General features: G+C 54.6%; 1 protein-coding gene across 1 annotated transcript; it reads right to left on the bottom strand.

Moving 5' to 3' along the window:
* Nucleotides 1–13151: 13151 nt before the first annotated feature.
* Nucleotides 13152–16997, bottom strand: LOC107179868 (coiled-coil domain-containing protein 33-like). The gene is made up of 4 exons (XM_042988411.1): nt 16688–16997; nt 15436–15800; nt 14989–15117; nt 13152–13360 (listed from the first exon to the last, which is right to left on the bottom strand). Exons 1-4 carry the CDS (start codon nt 16995–16997, stop codon nt 13340–13342), a joined length of 825 nt encoding a protein of 274 aa, XP_042844345.1. The 3' UTR covers nt 13152–13339.
* Nucleotides 16998–22981: the final 5984 nt, after the last annotated feature.

Below are 22981 nucleotides of genomic sequence, written 5' to 3' on the forward strand. Positions count from 1 at the left end.
GAGCTTGTCCACCCAGCTGGGTCACCTGGGCAACACTGTGTGACGTCATAGGGCAGAGCAGAAGCCACATGGGTATAATCCAGGTATAGTGGGGCGGGGGAGCAGAAGCCCTTCTCCCTATTTTTGGAGGTGGGTCCTACCTGCTCTCTGGCATCCAGTTCTCACCCTCCCTGCTTTTGAGACCCCAAACAGTCTATCAACCCGATTCACCAATGGCTCTGTATGCCCAGCCCCACTGTGGAGACCCAGATGCTACCCGCAGGAAGTTGCAACTTGGTTGGTAAAAACAGCTATTTCTGTTAATGAATCTACAGCCATCCTGCCTCTTTGGGTGCCTGTAGTCTTTCGTTTGTTTAATAATAATAAACATGGGGCGCCTGGGTGGCTCAGTCGGTTGAGCGGCCGACTTTGGCTCAGGTCATGATCTCGAGTTTCATGAGTTCAAGCCCTGCATCGGGCTCTGTGCTGACAGCTCGGAGCCTGGAGCCTGTTTCAGATTCTGTGTCTCCCTCTCTCTCTGCCCCTCCCCTGCTTGTGCTCTCTCTCTCTGTCTCTCAAAAAATGAATAAATGTTAAAAAAAATTTTTTTTCAATAAAAAAATAAAAAATAATAATAAACACAAAGTTCAAGAAAATGGTTCCTTCTTGGCAGCTGGGCCGGAAGGTGACAGAGAGAATGGGGAATAAGTAGATATGTTATTGTAACGTCTCTTAGATTGGGCGGTCAGCTAATGGGTGTTCATTATATTGTTGAAAATAAACTATAAATAGCTAACGACGGCCGACAAATCCAATTCTGAGCTCCACAAGAAATTATTACAAAGGTAACAATTCTTTTTATTGAGCACTTACCCTGTGCCAGACGCAGTTCGAAGTCCTTTTCTGGGCAGTGAGATGGCAGAATGAGGAGTGACTGGCCCTTGGCCTGGGGTGAGGTCTGCTCCCCAGGGAGGCTAGATGGGAACCGGGCCCCGAAACATGGTCAGAACCCTGGTCCGGCAAAGGTGAGATCTGGGGTACTGGGTGGGGTTGAGAGGTGTCTGGAAAACTCCTGCGGCCTGCCTCTTTCTTCTGCCAGCTGTTTTAAAGCCCATATTGAGGGTTCTTCCCATTTTCCTGGGTCTGGGGACCAAAGCAGGCCCATCCTGGCAACAAGAGGCAGGAGCTTATGGCTTTCTGGAGGCCTCCTCCTTACCCCTCCTCCCCTAGTCTAGAGAGAGGCAGGAAGGATGCAGCTGTCCCCAATTTAGAGACAAAAACTGAGGCCTCAAAAACTGAGGCCTCACCTACAATCAGAATTGGAAAGACCAGCCAAGGTCACCCAGATGGCCAGGGATGGAAGCTGGGAGTCCCACAGCCAGTTTTCTCCCTCCCAGGTCTGCTGAAGGTGGGGCCCCTGCCTCCTGGGCCCATCTCATCCCCACCAGGCAGGCGCACAGGTGGAGAGGGTCTCAGGGATGGTTCCCCAGCCACCTTACTGTGCCTCCTCCTTCCTGTTAGTCTCCGAGGCTGCAGCAGCAGATAGGGGAGTGGGGACCAGTGCTGCCTCAGTGCCTACGTGAGCCATTCACGGCCCAGTTCAGCCTTCTGCAGCAGGGCTTGAGAGAGGCCAGCAGGACACTTTGGGAGCAAAGTTTAAGGAAACCAGTGAGCACTGGTTCTCAGGGCTTGAGAGTGTTCCTGCTATCACATCTCCTCAAATTTTTACCCCAGTCCCTTCCCTGCTTCACTGTGGCCCCTCACCCCCCTGCATGTGGGCTCTGGGCTCTCACCCAGCTGCCCTACCAGCCATCTGAGCTTTGTACCCCTGGAGCCCTAGCCTTTGGCCTTCCTGCCTGGGAAGAAGATAAATGCACTGGTTCCAGGCGGTCTGGCTCCGGAGTGCTAGCGAGCCCTGCACACTCAGCAGCCACCAGAAGGGCCTTCCTACCACCTCATTTGTGGGCTGGCCAGCTCCCTGGGCCAAGGACCCCTGTGACACTCTTGTGCCACACTAGCCCTACCCCCAGAACTGCTTCCTCCTGGCCAATGAGAATGCCATCAGCCTGGGACTGCATGTGGCTTTCCTACTTAACAACACCATGAACCTCACCTTTCCCTCTGCCTCCCCAGTTCCTCCTCTTGCCTCATTGCCCATCCCTGGTAAGGGGTACTCTGCCTCCCCCAGCCAAGGGAAATGAGCCTGCTCCCCAAATGCCTAGAGGCCAGCCCCAAGCTTTGATGACTCAGATTCCAGTGTGAGCAGAAGCAGGTAATGAGTGATCTCACAGCTAATAGGTAACCCTCCCCTGCTCCCTCCAGGAGAGAGTACTTGGACCTGCCCCGAAGCTGGGCCAGGGGTTAAACACAGCCATTTAGGCAGCCTCCAGCTATGGAGGGCAAGCCACTGGACTGGATCTGAGGCTGGCTCTTGGGGAAGGAAAGGTCCTGCTTCCTCCTATGGCTTTGCACTGGGCTTACTGTGCAGCAGGAAGAGTCTGTGCAGACATGTGACTCACAGCTGTCCATACTCCCTCATGCTGTGTCCCAGGGCCCAGCTCCAATTGTCCCTTTAGGCCTAGATATCCCTGCAGCCAGTCCAGGGAAGGGTGTCTCCCAGGGCCCGCAAACTTGGCCTTCCTTTCCCCTTAGTCCTGTCCCACACCCCTTGACATCCTCCATATTCCTCCCACCCTCCACTCTCCACCCCCATCACTTTCTCTGCACTGGGCTTCTGGGAAAGGCAAAGGATGGAGGGTGTGGGAAACTTAGCGAAGCTTATAGCTGTGTGATCTTGGTTCAGAATAGTGACCCTCTCTGAGCTTTGGTGTCCCTCCTTTTTTAATTTTTTTTTTTTTACATTTATTCATTTTTGAGAGACAGAGAGAGACAGAGCACAAACAGGGGAGGGGCAGAGAGAGAGGGAGACACAGAATCTGAAGTAGGCTCCCGGCTCCGAGCTTTCAGCACAGAGCCCGACGCGGGGCTCGAACTCACAAAACCGCAAGATCATGACCTGAGCCAAAGTCGGACGCTTAACTGACTGAGCCATCCAGATGCCCCTGGTGTCCCTTTTTATACAGAGGGGAAATCAGGGCTGCTCTGAGGATTGAATGAGGCAATGGAGGTACTGCTCTTAGCACTGATACTCAGTTGAGTGCTCCAAAAATGCTTGTTCTTTTCCTTGCTGAACAAACTGGGACCTGGCAGGTTCTCCCCAGCAGAAATGGGCCAGAGAAGCAAAAAATGTCTGTAGGGTGAAATACGGACACCTCCACCCAGTGCTCAAACCTTCACATGCCCTCCCCCGCCACCAGATATTCTAGCCCCGGTCTCCCTTTTCCCCAGACCCACTCTGTGCCCAGCTTCCGGACCCCTCCGCACAGCCACACCTTCCTGGCAGACCCCTTGCCAGAAAAGTCTCCTGCTTTCCTACCTAAGTTCAATTTGTCCTTACGGTCTGGCTCAAGACAGTTCATCCAGGAAGCATTCCTGACTCCCTTCATCCCCTGCTCTGAACAGTCCTCTTTGTCCGTGGTGACACCTGCCTGTGTCTGTGCTGCTGAGTTCACCCCCAATAGGTGATAAACCAGAGGCAGGGGTGTGGCACCTGGCCAAGTCCCTGCCCCTCCCCCAGAATTTGACAGGCGTCAACTGAGGCAGTTCTCTTACAGAGTCTCTGTTCTCCAAACACCACATCACGTCCCCACAGCCGGAGTGGTATACACAGCAGGTGTTCATCTGTTGGCTGTTGAGTGGCAGACTTCAGGAGGGTCACCTCCTATAATTATGGTGGTGAATCCGCAGGCTGCCTGGCCTTAACCTTGGCTCGGGCAGGCCCCGCAGCAAGCATCTGGGCAAGTCCCCTGGCCTGTCAGGGCGGCAATTTCTCCTCTGTAAAGCAGCGAGGATAGCCTACCTGGCAGGGGCCTGGTGAGGAGCAGGTGAGAGAACAGAGGCCCGGCACATGGCGGGCGGCACTGAACCGCACTTCCTCCACGTGTACACCAGCGTGTGCCCACCTGAACCCCTGTGGCCCCCACTTTGCAACAGGGGACTTGGGGTGATTGTAACAGGCGCGCTGTTCTTGTTGGCTCAGCAGGCACATTTATTGACCGCCTTGTTGAAGGAGCCTTCTCAGCATTCGGTAACCAGAGTTCTCACTGGGGGCGGCCCAGGGCCTATCTTCACGTCGTGAATCACTTTGCTAAAGATGCAACGTGGCTTTGGGGCATTTTTCTTTTGAAAAATCAATAACTCATTAACAAAGAACTAAATAAAGGGGTAAGCAATGGAAGCCACCTGCCATTCCCTTTCCTCAGGTGGGGGTGCAGGAGCCAGACCCACCGAAGTGGAGGAAGGGGTCCACTCGGGGTCCACTCGGGCTGGGGGTGCCATAGGGTGAACCCTCGCCCTGACTCTTCCAACCCCACAAATGTGACTAAGTCCCTCCTCTGTTTCAGTAAACACTTCAGGAGGGCCCCACTGCTCTCAGGAGAGATTGGAGTTCTCTCAGGAGACCCCGGAAGGCCTCCCAGTCTACTCACCCCAGTCTCTCCAGCCTCGTGAAAACCGATCCCTGCCTCACACCCACGCTCCAGCCACACTACACGCCTGTGGCCCCCTGAAATGGGCTCTGATCTCTCCAGCTTCCCGACCTTCACATTCACTCACTGCTCCATCTGCCTGGACTGTTGTCGTCCCTCTGCCAGCCTGAATAATTCATGATGCGTCCTCAAGACACAAATGGAACAACCTCTAGCAAATCTTCCCTGAAACCTTCTCCCACTGCCCCCATCCCCACCCAGGGGTATCAGATCCACAGCCCCTAGGCCTCTCTGCGCCCAGGTACATGACCCACTATTACTTTCTGGGAGAGGGACTGTCTCCTCTGAGGACAGGGACTGTGCCTGGTGGTCCCATCCTCAGGGGCCAGGCTATTGCCTGGCACAAAGTTGGTGCCAGGTGGGTGCTCACTGAATGAGTGAGGGATGACATTATCATCAGATGTCTTCCTCCTCCCTGTAGTTCCCCAGAAGCCCCCACTTCAGCCTAGGATAATGGTGACTGCCCCCCAGATAATCCTCCTTCCTCCAGGGTCCAAGACCTCAGTGGCCTTCTCTCCCCTCCTAGGGCACAAATAGCTGGTGTGTGAACCTCATAGTAAAATCAAACACTCAACAAGCACTTGCTATGTGGCAGGCCCTATCTATACGTTTTACAGACAGGAACTCAGTTGTCACAAATAGGCATGAGATAGGTACTATTCTAGTCCCCATTTCACAGATGAGAAAACAGAGGCAGAGCCTGCAGACCCAGGCCACATGGCTGCAGAGACTATACTTGGAATCACAGCCCTTGCCTTTACTGAGGGGCTTGTGGGGAGTCTGGGGTGGGGGAGACAGCCCAGAGTACCCCAGCCGCCACCCACCACCTGCCACGCCACCAGACAGGGCCTCAGGGCCTGCTCTGCAGCTGGGATGAGCCAGCAGGTCAGGGGAGCTCCAGTTACAGGAAACTGCTTATTCAGGGCCAGCGGGCTTGGGATCCCTGATTCCCTCCCTCTCAGATTCCCTACTCAGCGCGAGTCCCTCACCCACACCGCCCACCATCTCCACCAGAGAGCACAGCCTCTGGCCCTAATCTCATTTGAGGCCATGAAATCGCATTTGTGGAGTATTAATGCAGCACGGAGCTGGCCCAGCCCTGCCTGGCTCCTGGCGGACAGGAGCCTGCAAAGCAATCTCTCGGGGAGGCGGCTCCCGGAACACCCGCCGACAAAAAGCAATTATGCTTTAAGAGGGAGATTAAAATAATATTTCCCCACCCTCCCTCCCCCATGCCCACCCGAGGGCCTCAGCTCCACGTGGCCCCCACCGCCTTCCAGCCCAGCAGTGACTCAAGGGCAGGCTTCCTGCTGGGTGAGAGGTGGGGGCAGACTCCGCCCTCTCTCTCCTGGGTGTGTCCCCATGGCCGGCCCCTCACCTGACCCCACGCTCCCCACCTTTTATTCCCCCAAGTTCCCAAAGGAAACTGTGCTCTCTCAAGCTTCTGGGCCTTTGCCTAAACGTTCCCTCCCCCTGGAGTGTAGCCCTCCAACCTGTCTATCCGGCAAGCTGTCATTCACCCAGCACAAGGATCATAATAGCTAATGTTCTGTAAGTATTTAATATCTTCTTTAAATTCATTGCATATTCAAGTCAACAATCTTGTGTGTGTTGGGGGGCACTGTCATCCCCCATTTTACAAAGGAAGAAAGGAGGCACAGAGGGATTAAGTCCCAGCGCAGGAAGATGGCAGAGCAGGGATTAAAGGTAGAAGTCTTCCCCCTTTCCCCAGAGTAGACCCAGTGGCTTCCCCTCTGACATCCAAGGACCACAGTGGCCTCGCTGTGGTCTCTTATCTCCCCAAGAGCTCTGAGAGGCCAGGCCTGGAACAGAAGCAGGATTTAACACACATTACTTGTGCGGAAGAATCAGGCACCTCCCCGCAGCAGCAGAAGGCCTGCGGATGTGTGTCCCGCCCCTGCCTCCAAGCCTGGATCCCTGGTGCCTTCCAGTCTGTCTCTGTTCTGGAAGTCTTTGGAATCTCCTCTCCTCCAGGAAGGGCTCCCGAATTGTAGTCAGGCTAGCATATGATTTAATCCTCACAATCATACTGCAAAGTAACCATCACTCCCCCCCCCGCTTCCCCCCCCCCCCCCCGCCCCCAGCCATTTCACAGAAGAGAAAACAAAGAGTCAGAGAAGTGACCTGATCAGGAACACCCGGTATGGGGCAGAGCAGGGATCTGAGTCCAAGGTCCATGTTTATCCACTGCACCTTCTTGGCTGTAACTTTCTCTCACCCCTCAGGTTGGGAAAGGGCTGGATTCTGTCCTGAGATTATTTATGCAACACTGTTTTCTGTGTCATCCACCAACTCCAGTGGGCTAGGGGGGTTGCCTGGAGCCTCTGAGCAATTGACAGCCCCAGCCCCATGCCTAGTCTCTCTCCCCAATCACCCAGCACAGTGAGCACTCGTTGTTGGGGTCACCTTAAGCCTCAGTGATCTGGCTTGCCAGGAAGAAAACTGTTCCCCCAAACTGCTGCCCCTTGACCCCGCCACACCATGTAGAAAGCTCACCAAAATACGGGTCTCCCTGCGACAGAGTGCCATAAGTCACTCCCACCTCTGTGCTGGTTGCTATACCTGAAACGACAAAAGACTTGGTGGGCCCCTGGGTTCCAGCCTGGCTTTGCTACTGACTCCATGGGAAGACTCAGGCAAGCCATCCACCTCCACTAGGGGCTCAGTTTCCTGCTCCAGAAAATGGACATTATGAACGCTACCTTCCCACCTCCCAAGACCCATTTGATGCTTCAGTGGGCTTCGCAGCTTCCAGCTTTGCAAGCCTGGCTCAGAGAGGCCTGGGAAAACAGGTGATAGCAGAGGGTTTGGGGCGCATGGAGCCAGTACCTGCCCTCCATTCCCTTGGCACCCCTGCAACTCCCCATCCCATGAACATGCTCTCCCCACTTCATCCCTTCTCCCCTCTTGCTGTTCCCACGCACACACCTCCACACTCCTGCTTCCACACCTTTGCTCACACTGTCCTCTCCACTTGAAAACCACGATCCTCAATCTCTCCCGGAATCCCACCCCTTCTTTGAGGCAGGGATCAGATGTTCCCCTGACGTCCGTGAGGTGGGTTTTAATGAGCCAAGCAATTTCCCACCCCCCTCCTCACCTGACCTCACAACCTTGCCATCAGTAGGCACTGCTCTGCCCATTGTACAGATGAGGAACTTGAGGCCCAGTTAAGTCAAGTGTTTTGCTCCAAGCTACACACACACAGCTCTCATGCAACTGAGAAATAGGGTCTTCTGCCTCCCGCCAGAACTGGTTTTCCTATGGCAGACCGAATCCTTGATGACCACCCGGTCATGCCCATCACTTCCTCCCCAGGTCCCAGCAGCCCTCGCAGACAGCTTGGAGAGTCACTGTCCTCCAACTCCTCCTACTGCCTCTCCCCACCCAGCCTGACAGCTCCCCAAAGGTTGGGGGATACAGCGACCTTGTTTACTGCTGGGGGAATGGATGGCCAGACAGATGGATGGATGGACCGATGAACACCCTGGGCTCAGGGAGGTTGGGCCATTGGCCTCCAGGGCAGGCTATCAGATCCAGATGGAGGAGGGATATCCTCACTCATTCTCCATCTCTTGGGGGAGGGGGGTGGGGCCCTGTTAGCCTCAGCTGCTCCTGAGCCCAGGACCTCTGCAGAACCAGCCCAAGCCCAGGCTGGGATGTCTCAGTTGACTCCCGACAGGCCCAGGTCAGGGCTGGACGCCCATCAGTGTTCCTTCCCTGCCGCCCTCCCCCATCCACTGTTTTATTAAAGATCAGTTCTTACAGATTGGCTTCGCATGGGGTTTTAATTTCACCTCATACATCACACATGCCATGTCCCCAAGTCTCTTTCCCCTCTGGTAGAGGCTGCACTGGGGCAGGGGTGGGGGTGTTCTGTACAGAGAGATAAAGCCAGGAGGGTCCCAAGGAGGTACAGATCTGCATGTGGGAGGGTGTGTGACCCACGTGTGTCTATCAGTGAGTTGGTGTGAATCTCTCTTTGTGATGGGGAGGGTCCCTGCCTGTCCAGAATGAGATGTGGTGGCTCTGTGTGTACCCGCGCACCCAGGAGGGTGGCTGTGCTCAGGAGTGTGTGCTGGGGGCACATCCACCTTCCAGGGGTATAAGTGAAGGAGAAGAAAGGAAGACAACCATAAAACGCCACATGATTGGATCCTCCTGCCCCTCCCCCCTCCTTCTTTCACTGTGAAGGTAACTTCTGGAGATGAGAAGGCCACCATGGTTCCCTCCCCTGGGCTGGCTGGAAGGACATCAGAAGCAGGCACCCCCCTTCCGCTCCATATCCCCTTCACCAGACACATCTCTCCCTCCCTCCCTCTCTCTCTCTCACACACACACACACACACACACACACACACACACACACACACTCACACTCACTCACACAGACTCCAGAAGGTGTGAGTCAGCAGTAGCCCCTGGCTGGAGTGGGGGAAGGTGGAGATGGGGGGGAAGGGCAGCAGGGCCATCTGGCACGCTCAGTTACAACAATCTGCTAATGGAGCTTCTTCCTCGACTAGCACCCAGGCTGGGCCAGCCTTCTCCACTCCAAAACCTGGGGGTCCCAGAGGGTGGGGCTCACAAGTTCCCATCACCCCTCCCCTGGGAGGCCGGCTAGGCAAAAGGAAGCAACCCTATTTTCTAGATGCAGAAACTGAGGCCCAGACCTATCAGTTTTGCCCAATACAGACATCTTAACTCATTACTAGAACAGCAAGCATTTATTCAACGCCTCCTGCAGGGCAGAGGCAACCATAAGCTAGTTCATGTGTCTTTCCAGCAGTCGGGGACACAAGGATTGCTCTCCTCCATTTCACAGATGTGGAAATGGAGGCTGAGGGAAGTTATGTAATCTGCACAAGGCCACATCGCTACTAAATAAATGCTAGATACTGATCTGAACCCAGGTCCATCTGACCCCAGTATACCTGCCTCTCATTGTAAGCTGCCTGAATCCCAAACCTATTGTATACCCCATCCTGCCGAGCTCCAGACATTGATCCTGATAGCACCTCGAAGGCATATAGAGGTGACCTGGAAATCAGGCAGGGCAGGACTGAGGGACAGGCTTGGCAAGGACATAAATATGAGACCCCCCAACTTATGCATGTTCAGGTTCTTATCTGCTATGTCCAGGGACCTCTCTTTCAGAGGTCCCTGAGAGAGAAAATCTTTCAGTGCTACTGAAGAGGAAGAGGGGACATCAGGTGGCCTGCAGGGCAATTTGGTACATTTAGTTGACGGCCTTTCTCTTCCTGAGGGGGCTGGTCATGTCCTTGTCTCTGGGCCAGCACGGGCCAGCCCTGACTCTCCTGCCAACCTCAGCCCTCCATCACCGTGATGGGTCTGCATCCCTCCCTGCGTGGGTGACAGCGCTCTCCTGGAACGCCTTGACAGTGCCTTTGTTCCTCTGAAATAAAAGAAAATCGAGCTACAAAGGGAAACCTCAGGTAGCTTTTAACGGGGGCTCAGCTGCCTGAGGCAGAGTGTGTTTAAGCTGGAGGCTGTTGTCACAGGAGCAGAAGGGGGAGCTGCCTGCAGTCTCCCTCCCACCCCCACCCCCACTATCCCCATGATCAAGTTTACTTGAGGAAAAGGCTCTTCCAAATAGCGGCCAAGGAGGAAATCAATGAAAATTGATAGAGAAATGTAAAGCAGCTGTCTGCTGTGCGTGCGTGTGTGTGTGTGTGTGTGTGTGTGTGCGCGCGCGCGCACAGGCAACAAAAGTGTGCTGCCTGGACCCAGGCTGACCTGCTTCGGGCCAAGAAGGCCAGGGGCTGGGAGTCACTCCAGCCGCGCTGCCAGAGGGGTGCTGGTGGCTGGGGGAGGGGCAGCCGCCAAGTCTCACTCGAGTTAAGAGAGAGATTAATATATTCAATCTGCTCAGGGTAATTGAGGGAACAATCGGAGTGTTTTTCTAAAGCCCATAAAACTGCCTCATTTGCAAGGAGGCGCTGACCTGCTCCAATCATCTGTATTTGCTGGAGCTCAGGAAGGGAGGAGGAGGGGCGACAGTATAGTCCCTATTCTGAAGGACTAGGGGACAGTAGCCTGGGAGGGGGCCAGCAGGCAGGGTCTAACCTGTTCTCACCTTTCCCACCTCCCACCTCTTAGTAGCATCCCAAGCACTGCCTTCTGGAGCCTCTGTTTCCCCACCTGTGAAATGGGCCATGGGCATCCTCCTCCAACAGGAGAGTGGGAGGGAGTGGCAGAAGGGGAGGCTTCTCTAGATGAGGCAAGCTGGCAGGGACACCAAAGGTGTGGCACCGTGGTGAAGGCGTGTGAGCACAGAGGTGCCCAGCTCCCCCAGCTGGGCCAGCTCCCCACCCCCACCCTGAGATGAAACAGGCAGTAAAGTTAATGAAATCCACATTGTGTGCCTTTCTCCGCTTGAACCATTCCAGTCTCCAGGGCAATAGAAACAGCGTATGCAATAGCGAGCAATAAAAGGCACAATGAATTTAAAAGAGTGAAAGGGGAGGAGAGGGAAGACGTGGAGTGCACCGGCCGGAGGCAGTAAGCGGAAGGCGGAAGGCCCGGAGCACAGGGCCAGAGCTCCGGCTGGCTGGCATGGGACCGGAGGGGATGGGGGTGGGGGACAAGGGAAAGGTATGGGGGAGAGGGACCGGGAGGCAGGGAACAAAGGGAGAGAGACGGAGCCAGAAGTTTAGGGACAGAGGGCAGAGGGGATGCCCCGGACCAGCCACCGCCAGCTCCGTTCCTCTCCACTTCTTGTTAATGAAAGCCCCCAGCCTGTCGGTGCCAAAGCCACAATCAGAAGCCACAGGCTTAGAGCCAGGTGCTCAGCATTTGGTGATTGCTTTATTAGCTTTTTCTTCTTTTTTTTCTCCCTCCGGGGCAAAAAGAAAAAAAAAAAAAAGGTGTTTTAAATGGAAAGAATAAGAAAAAAAGACCCTTGAAAGCGTCATTTAAAAGGCTCCTGGGGAACGGAATCGTTTCCATGAAACAAAACTGCGATTGTTTGGAAGAGGTAAATGCCAGGCTGGAGTGGGGGAGGGAGCCCCGACACCCTCCCCTCCCCCAGCTCCCGCTCCAGTGGGAGGATGCTCGCTTAATCGCTCGCTCAGAGAGTGAGGGAGCCCCCATGATGGCTCCCACAGCTACAAGCAAGGAATTTTCAAGTTCATGTTTCCAGAAATTTTATCCCTGGGAATTTCCAGCCCAAGGTTTTGCTCTTAAACAGCTCTGCCTGTGGGAATTCGTCCTGAAACCTTCAGGATCTCTCAGAGAGGTCCAGTGAGGTGCCGGAAGGAATGTGGCCCCTGAGAACTCTGTGGCTCCAGGCTCCAGGCTGTGTTGTCCTCCCCTTGCCCTCCATCCCCCCCCCCAGGGAAGAATGGAGCCAGAGTCACCCCAGCCAGCCCAGCAGCCAGACTGTGGCCTGCACCTTGCTGCTCCCCTCACCCCAGGGATGTTTTCTGCCCAGCACTGGACAGGCCACCCTCATTCTAGTCAGATAAACTCCCTCTTACTCTGGGGGAAGGAGAGCTGGGGGGTGTTGGGGTAGCACAGCCATGTGGCCTTAAACCTGCCAAGAAGATAAGGAGGTAACGTCAGGGGACAGGATGGGTCTGGTGGAGCTCTGCCCAGAAAGGAAGCCACTAAACACCCATGCAGCTGGCAGGAAACCTGGAGCTGGCTCCCTCCCATGCACGGGAAACTTCCCTCTGTAGCCTCTGCCTGTGCACCCCAGTCCCCCATCCGTGGGTCAGGGGCCGACGGAGTGATCTCCATCCTGGAGTCTGACTGTACCTGCTGGAAACATCCATGGGGGATCTGCCCTTCATCACCATCAACCTCCACCCCCCAGCACACACACACAGGAGGAAACCTGAGACTTGGAGAAGGGAAGGTGTTCGTTGTCGGCGTAATGTTACTGTGGAGGGATTGATTGTTCCCGTGGAGTCTCTGGGATTCGGGACATGCTGTGACCAGCACTGGTGTGTCATTTTAGGGCTATGTATCCTGTGGGCCATGGCTGTGGAACACAATGGGTCAGAGTCAAAGTCAGTCACTGAAGCTCACTCAGAGGCCTGTCTCCTGCTGCCTAGTCATTATCATTGCATTCCTAACCCCCTTGCCCTCTGCCCACGACGCCACACTTGAGTCCCACGAACATGATCAGTTCTGGTCTAAAAACTGACACACAGGACGCCTGGGTGGCTCAGTTGGTTAAGCATCGACTCTTGATTTCGGCTCAAGTCATGCATTAGTTCGAGTCTGGCATCAGGCTCTGCACTGGCAGTGCGGAGCCTGCTTGGGATATTCTCTCTCTCCCTCTCTCTCTCTCTCTCTCTCTCTCTCTCTCTGCTCCTCCCCTGCTTGCACTCTCCGTCTCTCAAAACAATAAATAAACATTAAAAAGAAAAAAACCCTGACACACAAATTGAACAACTTACGAGCTCACAATACAGTTGTAAATGGAATAGATTCATTGGTTCACATGCCTGAGGCATACAGGACTGAAGATAGTCTGGAAGGAACAAAATCCATGCAGAACAGGCCTCCTGGAGGAGGTGACCTTGAGTCTACCCCTTTGCGTCCGAAGCCCAGAAATCCATTCCTGGCCCTGAACTGCATGCAAGTCTCCTTTCTCCAACCTTCTGGATCATGGTCTCTTCTCACCATCTCACCCTACCCCCACTTTCAGATGTCTTTCTCCTCCTCCTCAGTTGACAGCCAAGGAGAGCTGGGTGAAGTCCTTCCCTCTAGGGCTCCATTTTCTCCATCTGCACAGAGGGGAGGGAGGATGGTTTCGAGGGTCCCTGTGGCTCTAGGCCACATGCACTTCCCCAGGGAGCTGGCCACAGGCATGCTGCCCCAGCCCCAGTGTGGAGCCTCTAAGTCCCGGTTCCAGAAAGGTGCTCGCTGCATTATCTGTTCCCTACCAGTTTCCTGACCCTGTCGTCAGGGTTGTGATTGCTGACCCCCCAGGAGGGAAGCTATTTTCCTCTCCCTTGAAAGCCATTTTCTTGTCTTGGTAGAAGCAGACATCTGACACTTTAAGAGGGAGAATGGCAGGGAGATGATGGCATTAAATAACAGAAATTAGAGCTGCTGAGGATGGCTCAGCCACCCCGAGGCCCCCCTTCCCTGCAGCAGCCGCCCCATCACATGCATTCAGGGCTGCAGCCTGCAAGCTGTCTGCAAGGCCCGGCCTCTCAGCGGTCACAGAGAGCAGGGGACTGCTTCTCCCTGAGTTCTGAGGCTCTTGTGTGTGTATGCAGTCCTGTGACAAACTAGGACAGAGGGGCCAGGGCCCCAAAGTCAGGGAGCTTGCTTGCAGCCTGAGAGAGCAGAATGTCACCGAGAAACCGGGGGAGCTCCAACTCCCTCACAAGCACCCAGGGCATCCTCAGCCTCCCCGGCACACAGCCCTGGGCATACAATAGGCGGTCAAAAGTATTTGTTAATAGACTGGTGAATGAATGGCTGAACAGGGGCCAAAGTGGTCCACATAACGGGCTGAGACCTGGCAAGAGAAACTGGCCCCTGGGTTCCTTTCAATCTTCCTGGCACATGCCAGCAGGTCACATTGTGTCTTTCTCCCACACCAACGGTCTCCCCCTTTGCCTCCCGAATTGAATAGCCACCTAGCTCTTCTGCCATCACACCCTGATTCCCTCCACTTTCTCTGGCCCATCAGCCCTCCCTGAGCCTGATCAGCCCACCACCTGGGCTCTGCTAAAGCCCCAGGCCGATGCACTGCCCGGGAGAGGGGCTGTAGGAAAAGCCAGCCACCTTCAGCTCCAGGCTTCTGTTGCCACTGAAACCCTTTCCTTCTCCTCAGGCAGCTTATTCTAGTCTCTCTGCCTGGAATACCTTCCCCAAAGCCCAGAATTGACATCCTGAAATCTCACCCACCTAGCGCAGGGTCTGACAGGGTCAGCGCCTAACCAACGTTTGATGGCTGAATGAATGGGTAAATGAGTGATGAACAAATAAACGAGAGACTCATCTCCAATAAGATCTCTTCTGAGGAGCCTTTGTGAGGCTCCAAAATCTGACCTGCACACTCCCTCACCAGAGTGCCCCTTCCAGCACATGGCTTCCAGGACTGCATGATGCCCACACTGTGCCCACCGTCTTTAAGCTGGGTGGCACCATGAGCTCCGGGACTGACCTAGCTTTGGATTCCGTGCACGACTGTACACTAAGTTCCCCAGGAAATGTTGTTGGTATTAAATGGACTCAAGCATCCTTGGGGATGATCCTCAGTTTCTCCACCCATGATATGGGCTGCCAGCTTCCACCTACACTGGCTTTGAGGCCCACCAGACACACTGCCCGGCTGCCAAACACGACCATACTGGGAAACCCTCCTTCAGCTTGTACAAGGACCAGCAGACTCTCTTACTTGGGTCCGAGGCTGCCAGAATCCTGGTTCAGGGCTGAGTCCCTCCTGGCCGTGGTGGGAGCTGGAGGGGCTTAAAGGGGGACACACACAGACATCTGTCTCCTGGTCACTTCGGGCATCTCTCAAAACCTGGTGACAACGCGTGAGATTGAGTTTGCGGAATGAAGGGTCTCGGGGACACTTACCCACTGGGCAAAAGACATCCCACCCCGTGGTGTCCCTGCTCTGTGTGGGCTTTGCTCTATTTTTCTGCCATCCCCTTCAGACTGGAGGTGACCTGCCTCCATTCTCAGACTGCACGTTCCCCAGAACTGAACGAGGCCACCCTGGGAAGTTCTGTTGCTCAGTTTGGGATTTGGGGACATCCAGGCTTATCAGAGGCTCTGGGTCTTCTCACTGGGGAAGCAGTGATGCCAGAAGCTGAGCGGGGTCCCAGGGAACACCCACCTGCAGCCTGGGCAGCTGGGGCTCTGGGCGTGATGCCACGGGTCCTGGCTGGCCGGCCCCCGGAGGGCAGTTTGGGGCTGGAGGCTGAGGGGCCCGGTGCTCGCGGAAGGCCACGCTGTAGGTCAGGCCCCCGCAGTGGCGGGCCGTGGGGTCCGCGCTGGCGCGCAGCAGGGCCAGGCTGCCGCAGTAGCGGTACAGGTCCTCGTGCTCCCGCGCCCACAGGTTCATGCGGGGCTGGTCCGGGCGCGGGAAGACCGGGAAGATGGCCTCGCCCACTCGCTGGGCGGGGTATCCCGAGGCTCCGCCCAGTCGCAGCGCCTCGACGCGCAGCTGCGCGTCGTGCTGCCAGTCGTTCTTGCAGAACCCTGGAGGGCGGGGTAAAGTGGGGGGTGTGGGGTGGGAGACACATGGGCTCCGGGACGGTGTCTGGGGTCTCCCTGCCTCCCCCGGGGGGTGGAGATGACTGGCAGGGCCTTCAGGAAACCTGGGGGGACTGCCCTTTGGCTGGAAGCTAAGAGGCTTGGCTAAGATTTCCCTGCGGTTGACGCCTCTAGGGCCCCTCGCTTTACCGATGTGGGGATGGGACGGCTCTTACTCAGGTACATGGTCCTGTATAAGGCCACGTGGAGGGAACAGTGCAAACTGTCCTTGATCTTTGGCCACCTGAAGGCCTCGGACTTGGTTTCCCCATTCCCTCACATCTCTCCTCCTCTAGGTAGCCTGCCTAGACGACCTCACAGTCTAGGTGTGGATCTTCTCCTTCCAGATCACTTAACTATTCTCTGCTTGAGATTCCTGCCTCTCTACCTAGTCTGGAAGCTTCCTGAAGGCCAGACCGGGTCTCCACCTCCCTGTCCACCCCCATGCCCACAGTCCAGTGGTGCTCAGCCTGGGGACTCAGGGCACTGGGATTTAACGTTACTCAGTATGACATCCGGCAGGATTGTGCCCAAACCTGCTGTGCACTCAGCTCTTGTAAATTTACAAAGCCACTCCTCATGTGTCCTTTCATTTCTTCCTCACCCAAAACCCTGTGTTCAACATCAGTGTCCCCATGTCACACGGAAGGAGTCAAGGGCTGACTTAGGGCCAGCATTTGCCCAAGATCACACAGGCTGAGCTTTGGGATCCAGTCTAGAGTTCTGACCCTGCCCCTCCCAGTTTCCCTGAGGCTCCCTGGGGTCCCTGATAGGGGCTGAGGCAGGAGTTACAGGGTCCTTCTCTCCCCCCAGCCACTACCCTTACTTCATACCTTTGGGCAAAGTAAAGACAAACTTGTTCCCGGTAAGGGCGAGGTTCTGGCCAGGATCCTGCTGCTCAATGACATCGGTGACAGCAGAGCAGGTAGGGAGGGGGTCCCCATCATTTACCTGCAACAGTACCCCAGCCCCAGAGCCGGCCTGCAGGGGGTTCTCAGCTGTAAGCCGCAGGGCATATCTGCCCTCCTCATTAAACCCCACACTCAAGACTTCAAACTCCAGATCCAGCTCCTTCTCCTCGGCCTTCAGCCTCTGGTATTGCAGGGATGCAGGAACCCAGGGTTCAGGCCCCCTGAAGGCCATGGTCTTGCCAGGGACTAACCCCCAAGCTGAGCACTGCCCCCTCACTCCCACAGCCCCAGCCTGGGCCCCGTATGAAAGCCTGTACACCGGGCTCGCTGGGCTATACCTCACCCCTCTCTGTTTGTTTGAGGAGAAACCAGGTAACAAGCCAGGAAGCTGGGCCTGTCGTGGGGAACAAAGGCTGCCATTGATCCCACCCTTTCAGCATTTGGTCATTCAACAAATATTTATTGAGCATCTAATGTGTGCCAGGCACTATTTTAGACATTTGGAATACAGCAGTGAACCAAATGAAGGTTCCTACCCTCCTGAAGCTTCTCTTCTAGTGGGGGAGGGAGGCTGGGACCCCACTGGGAGGCTGGTATAAAAATAGACACTAAATATGGGAAATCAGTAAATTATAACATATGCTAGAAGATAAGTTCTATGGAAAAATTAGCGCAGGGTCAGGGATGAGGAGTCCTGGCATGGGTAGGGGGTAATCAGGACTTCCCATTGTCCAGAGAACCTGTCTCCACATGCCTATTCATTCCCAGGAGTTGTTGAGTTGGGTGGGTGAGAGGGTCTCAAAGGAAAAGGGAGAGCATTTGTTCTCTGGGAGCATGGCCTTAGCACCTGCTTCCGGAACCAATTTACCTTCACAATCAAAACTCACAATATGGGGCACGGCTTCACTTTACAGACACCCCAAAGCTTCTCACACCAAAGAGTTGTCAAGCTGGAACCCATCCTTCCTGATGCCGATACCTGAGAAGAAAAGGGAAATTCTGAACACTCCTCGGTAAGAACCGTCTCTCTACCGTCACCACCACCACCACGACCATCTCTGCTGTCATCACCATCCCACCATCCCTCCATCTTCACCTCCAGTATCATCATCATCATCATCATCATCATCATCATCATCCATGATACTCTTCATGGAGCAGCAGGCACTCTACGTGGCTCCATGACGTAGATATAATCATTCCCATTTTACAAATGAAGAGTCTGAGGCTGAGAGAATCTCAGATTACGCAGCTAGTAAGAAGCTGAGCTGAGATCTGTATCTATACCTACACTTTGCCCTACTCACATGTCCTGGGACTGGCTCAAAGATTGAAATTCATACTATCAGGGGCTGCCATATCCCAACACCGGAGAAGTACGGTTCTACAGTTCTGAGTCCAAAAAGCACATTTATGGGTAGCATAGACTTCATTTAAGAGTTCATTTGAATTCACCTTGATTGGAACGCTTTATTTTCATAAAGTAGGAGATAACCAGATGATATTGGCCAGCCCCACTAAGGGTCCCAATGTATGTGGTATGCATCCTCTGCAATGATTAAAAACCAGTTTCTTCACGTCCCCCAAGGAGAAACTGAGTCAAAGAGGGTTTAGAAGACCAGAGTTCCAGTCACCTGATTTGCACATGAACTTGAGCAGGTCCCTTTCCCTCTCTGGGTGTCGGTGGCCCCATCCGTACCATAAGTGTGAGTTGGGCGGTAAGTCTTCCCACAGCTGTGGTGGCCTGAGACTCTGTAAGTTGTATCGGGAAGGGCCATTTAGGGAAGAGGGTGGGTGGCCTCGGCCACCCGGGAACCTTTGCCTGCATAGCTGGGCCTGACCCACCAGCCTGGGTCCAGAGGCCATGACTTGCCCCTGCTCAGTCTAAGGTCTTAGAGATTCAGTGATTCAATTGAAGCGGCTCTCTTCCCTTATATGTTTAAAGTGACCCCAAGAGACATTATAAGATGGGAGTCACTCCCTTCTGCCCTGGGGGCAACCTCTGTGCACGCCCATGCAAGCAGGCCCCATGAATACTCCTAGTCCAGTTGGCCATGTTGGTCTCAGCATGGTTTGAGGGCCCTTGACCTCTCCCCTTTCTGGCCTCCCCTCCCCAGCTCAGTCCCTGGGGAAGGTTGTGTGTGTGTGTGTGTGTGTGTGTGTGTGTGTGTGTGCATGTGTATAGTTACCTTTTAAAATTGTGGTCAGGGGCGCCTGGGTGGCTCAGTCGGTTAAGCGTCCGACTTCAGCCCGGGTCACGATCTCGCGGTCCGTGAGTTCGAGCCCCGCGTCGGGTTCTGGGCTGATGGCTCAGAGCCTGGAGCCTGCTTCCGATTCTGTGTCTCCCTCTCTCTCTGCCCCTCCCCCATTCATGCTCTATCTCTCTCTGTCTCAAAAATAAATCAACGTTAAAAAAAATTTTTTTTTTAATTGTGGTCAAATATACATAAAGTTTATCATCTTGACCATTTCTAAGTGTGCAGTTTAGTAGTGTTAAGTACATTCACATTATCGTGCAACCAAACTCCAGAATTCTTCTCATCTTATAAAACTGAAACTCTACACCCATGAAACAACTCCCCATTCCTCCCTCCCTCCAGCTCCTGGCAACCACCATTCTACTTTCTGTGTCTATGACTGTGGCTACTCCAGGCACCTCACAGAAGGGGAATCACACAGTGTTTGTCCTTTTGTGACTGGTTTATTTCACTTAGCAGAAGGTCTTGGGAAGGCTCACGTTTGCCCCAGGCCAGGCCTGCCCTGACTCCCCTGCCTGCCTTTGCTGGTGCTGTTTCCTCCGCCCCAATAGCCCAGCCACACTTGGTGTCACCCTGGGTGTCCTGCGGACCAGCTAAAAGCCTCTTCCTCTGGAGCCGGATCAGTGATTCCCTCCTCTGCCCCACTCTGCACCTTCCTCTTCTGGCTCAAGTGGTGACTTTGCCATACTCGACTGAGTATTTCTTCAGGGATCATGTCTGTGTGTCCAGGCCAGGGCTGAGCAAGGGATAGGTACCTGGGGGACCATTAAAGCATGAATGAATGAATGAATGAACGAATGCATGAACAAATGAGTGAAAGGATAAATGAATCGATGGACAAACTCGACCCAGCTTTTGCTTGTACAGAAAATCATACGAAGTGGTTCTTTTGGCTACTTCATCTGGATTCCATTTGTGAGAAGTGAAGACCATTTTGGGCTTTTGACTCACACTTGGACTCAGAGATGCATTCTGGTGCCTCACTGCAGGCTGGTGCCCAGGAGGGAGGGCAGGGGGGTAAGTGGCAGGGCAGGATACAGTGGGCCCTAATGGTCAGGCTTCTCTGGGCCTGGCCTCAGTTCCACAAAGTCTGGAAACCTCAGTGAATTTTAGCAGGTCAGGGCTGGATAGCACTCCCATTTTATGGATAGAAAAACTGAGCCCAGGGTAGCAGACCATGACCAGATCCCTGCTCCCTTCCCAGGATTCTCTCCACTCCCCAGCTGCCTCCCTGATTCAGCCTTCTGTGGTTTTCAAAAGATTTAAACAGCAGGCAGAGGCCTGGCTCCCACAGGAGTCAGGAAGGGGCAGGGTGTGGGTGAGGAGGAGAGAGGCAGCAGTGCTGACTTCCAAACTGCCCTCCTCGGCCCAGCATGAGAGGCCTTAATGGAACTCTCCAGTCTTCTTTCTTCCCCGGAAGAATGGCCACTCAGAGGCCACTGGCTTTGTCTGGAAGAGCTTGGCCTGTAATTAGCCCACCCCAGAGGGCCCCTTCCTGCTTCCCACAAAGGCTCCTTTCATCCTCCCTTGTTGACACCCCCAGGGCTCCTGTGGGCCCTCAGACCCCCACCTCTATCCCCAAGGAGCCACCTCCAGTCCCCCCACCCCCAACTCCTGGTCTCTGCTCAGAGCCGAATCCTCCCGGTGGGAACATGTGGATCTTCCCAATAGTGCTGGCACAGTTATCCCCTTTTACAGATGGGGAAACAGAGGCTCAGAGAGGTCAGGTAAGGGAGTGGAGGGGTGGAGCTGGACCTCAGGCCTCCTGATTCCCAGGCCGGTATGGTCACATGGTCATCACTGCTCCACCCCGGGACTTCAGCACCCAGCCTCCCTCCCGCGGCCTCTCCCCCAAACCCTCTGAGTGGAACGGTCTCCACACCCCACTCCTTTCAAGCCCACAGCGCCAGAAGCCGCGGGGTGACAGAATCATAGACTCACGCTGGTAAAGCGAAGCATGGCAGCCAGCCTCCCTCCCTGGCACAGAGAGGAAAACAGGCCCAGAGTGGGATAGAGCTTCTCTTGTGGTCACTCAGTAGCTGGTAGAGGCAAAATTAGAAGTCTGGTCTCTTCCCTCCACTGATTGTGGGGGGTCAGGGCTGGGGCCTGGCAACCATGACACTCTCCCCTCTGAGTGGTGCGTCTGATCCAGTCCCCACACCTCCATCAGGCTGTGTGTGTCCTTCCCCTCCTGGCCTCCCACTCCAGCTCTGGTGTGGAGCGCTGGCAGGAGAATCTTGGGTCATCCCTATAGCCCTCTAGCTCTGGCCTTCTGCTGAGCGAGAGCTGGGGCTGCGCCCGTGACCCCTGGGCTCACGTGACAGCCCCTCTCTGCCAGCCTTGGCTCAGAAAGGATAAACCTCCTGAGGTAGCAGGAAGGAGAGGGTTCTAGTCTCTCTTGCTGCCTCACGGACAGCACCGACGACTTTTGCCCTTCCATGGGCTTGGCCGCTCGGCTATTCTACTGGCTCTGAGGACTCAAACTCCTGAGCCGGCCTCCTTGGGGGTCCTACAGACTCAGGGGGTTCGGAGACCAGCGCCAGTCCTCCCCCCGGCCCTGGAGGCAGATAGGGCAGGTAAGCGGTGAGGGAGAGACAGGAGCTGGCAGGGGCAGTGCCAGACTAGCTCACGACAAGGCCAAGGGAGGGTGCCGCCTAAAACCTTCAGGAGGAGAGACAAACTTCACAATCAGATGTAGAGACAGGGAGGCAGAGAGGGAAACGAAACAAAGAGCAGGAAAGGGGAATAGAAAAGGGAAAGAGAGAGGAGAGAGAGACACAGAGACTGACAGAGAGTGAGGCAGAGACAGAGAGTGAGAAGGAGAGAGAAAGATGGGGGACAGAGAGACTGAGTCAGACACCATGAGGGTGGGGGAGAGAGAGAGAGAGACAATAGCAGGGGTGGAAAGAGAGACTGACGGGCAGGGACAGACAGGCAACAGAAGGACGAGGAGACAGAAGGAGAGAAAAAGAGAAAGGAGATACTGACAGACAGACCCACCAGTAGGCACCAGTGGGTAGAGGTTCTTCTGTGTTCTCATCAGACACAATGCTGAGAGCTGTGTCTCGAGCCAGCCACTTAACCGACTCTGAGGGCCTTTGCCCAACCCCAGGGACTGGGTTCCAGATGGGGTCCCCCAGTCACAGCAGGGAGCAGAGTCCAAGCTCTGGAAAGGGAGGTTTCTGGGCAAAGAGCTGTGAGCTCTGTATTTGCGTGGGGGTGTCGGGGGAGAGAGGATTTCTGGCAAAACTTCTCCTCGCTCAGCCACTGCCCCTGACATCATGTGGCCTCTCTGGGCCTCAGTTTCCTCTGGATGTGATGGTGAATATGGGTAAAGCAGGAGTCTCTGAGATCTCCTCCAGCCCCAAGATCTGGCCTTAGCTCAGGCTCTTTCTTTGCAGCTAATTTACTGCTCTATCCTAGTTAACTCATGACCTCCACCTCATAGTCCTAGATGGCGGCTTGAGATCCAGCCATCACAACTGCATTTCCACCAGCTGGAAGGAGGAGGAAGTAAAGAAAACATCTCTCTTTTAAAGAACACCTCCTTTGGGAAGTTGTGGCCAACACTTCTTTTTCTATCTCATTGGCCCGTATTTAGTTTCAGGTCTGCTTCTGAACTTCAAGACAGGCTGGGGAATGTGCCATAGTAGGCTGGGGACAGAATCCATTTCACAGAGCTCAATGATGCCTTCACAGCTCCTCTCTCACAGCAGGCTTCAATACAGCCTTACAATGTTTTCCTTTTGCTTACTAGGTAGATAGATAGATAGATAGATAGATGATAGATAGATAGATTTCAAGCAAGTGAAAATCCCCCTTCATTTCCCCAAACTCTTTCCTCACCCAAGTGTGACCACTGTGAACAGCTTACTACATGTCTGCTAGATTCATTTTTTAAGGTATTTACAGACACACACACACACACACACACACACACACGTGCACATCCCCGGCT

This window comes from Panthera tigris, chromosome B3 (genome assembly GCF_018350195.1).
Source record: "Panthera tigris isolate Pti1 chromosome B3, P.tigris_Pti1_mat1.1, whole genome shotgun sequence".
NCBI lineage: Eukaryota > Metazoa > Chordata > Mammalia > Carnivora > Felidae > Panthera > Panthera tigris.

What these genes read in the sequence shown, in the direction of transcription:
- LOC107179868 (XM_042988411.1), bottom strand. Translation starts at nt 16,997, where the DNA reads ATGGCCTTCAGGGGGCCTGAACCCTGGGTTCCTGCATCCCTGCAATAC. An exon ending in CCCAGCTGCCCAGGCTGCAG is followed by an intron (nt 15,118 to 15,435) that starts GTGGGTGTTCCC and finishes CGTTGTCACCAG; the next exon opens with GTTTTGAGAGATGCCCGAAG. An exon ending in TCTGGCAGCCTCGGACCCAA is followed by an intron (nt 13,361 to 14,988) that starts GTAAGAGAGTCT and finishes CCCTCTGTGCAG; the next exon opens with ATGGAGAAAATGGAGCCCTA.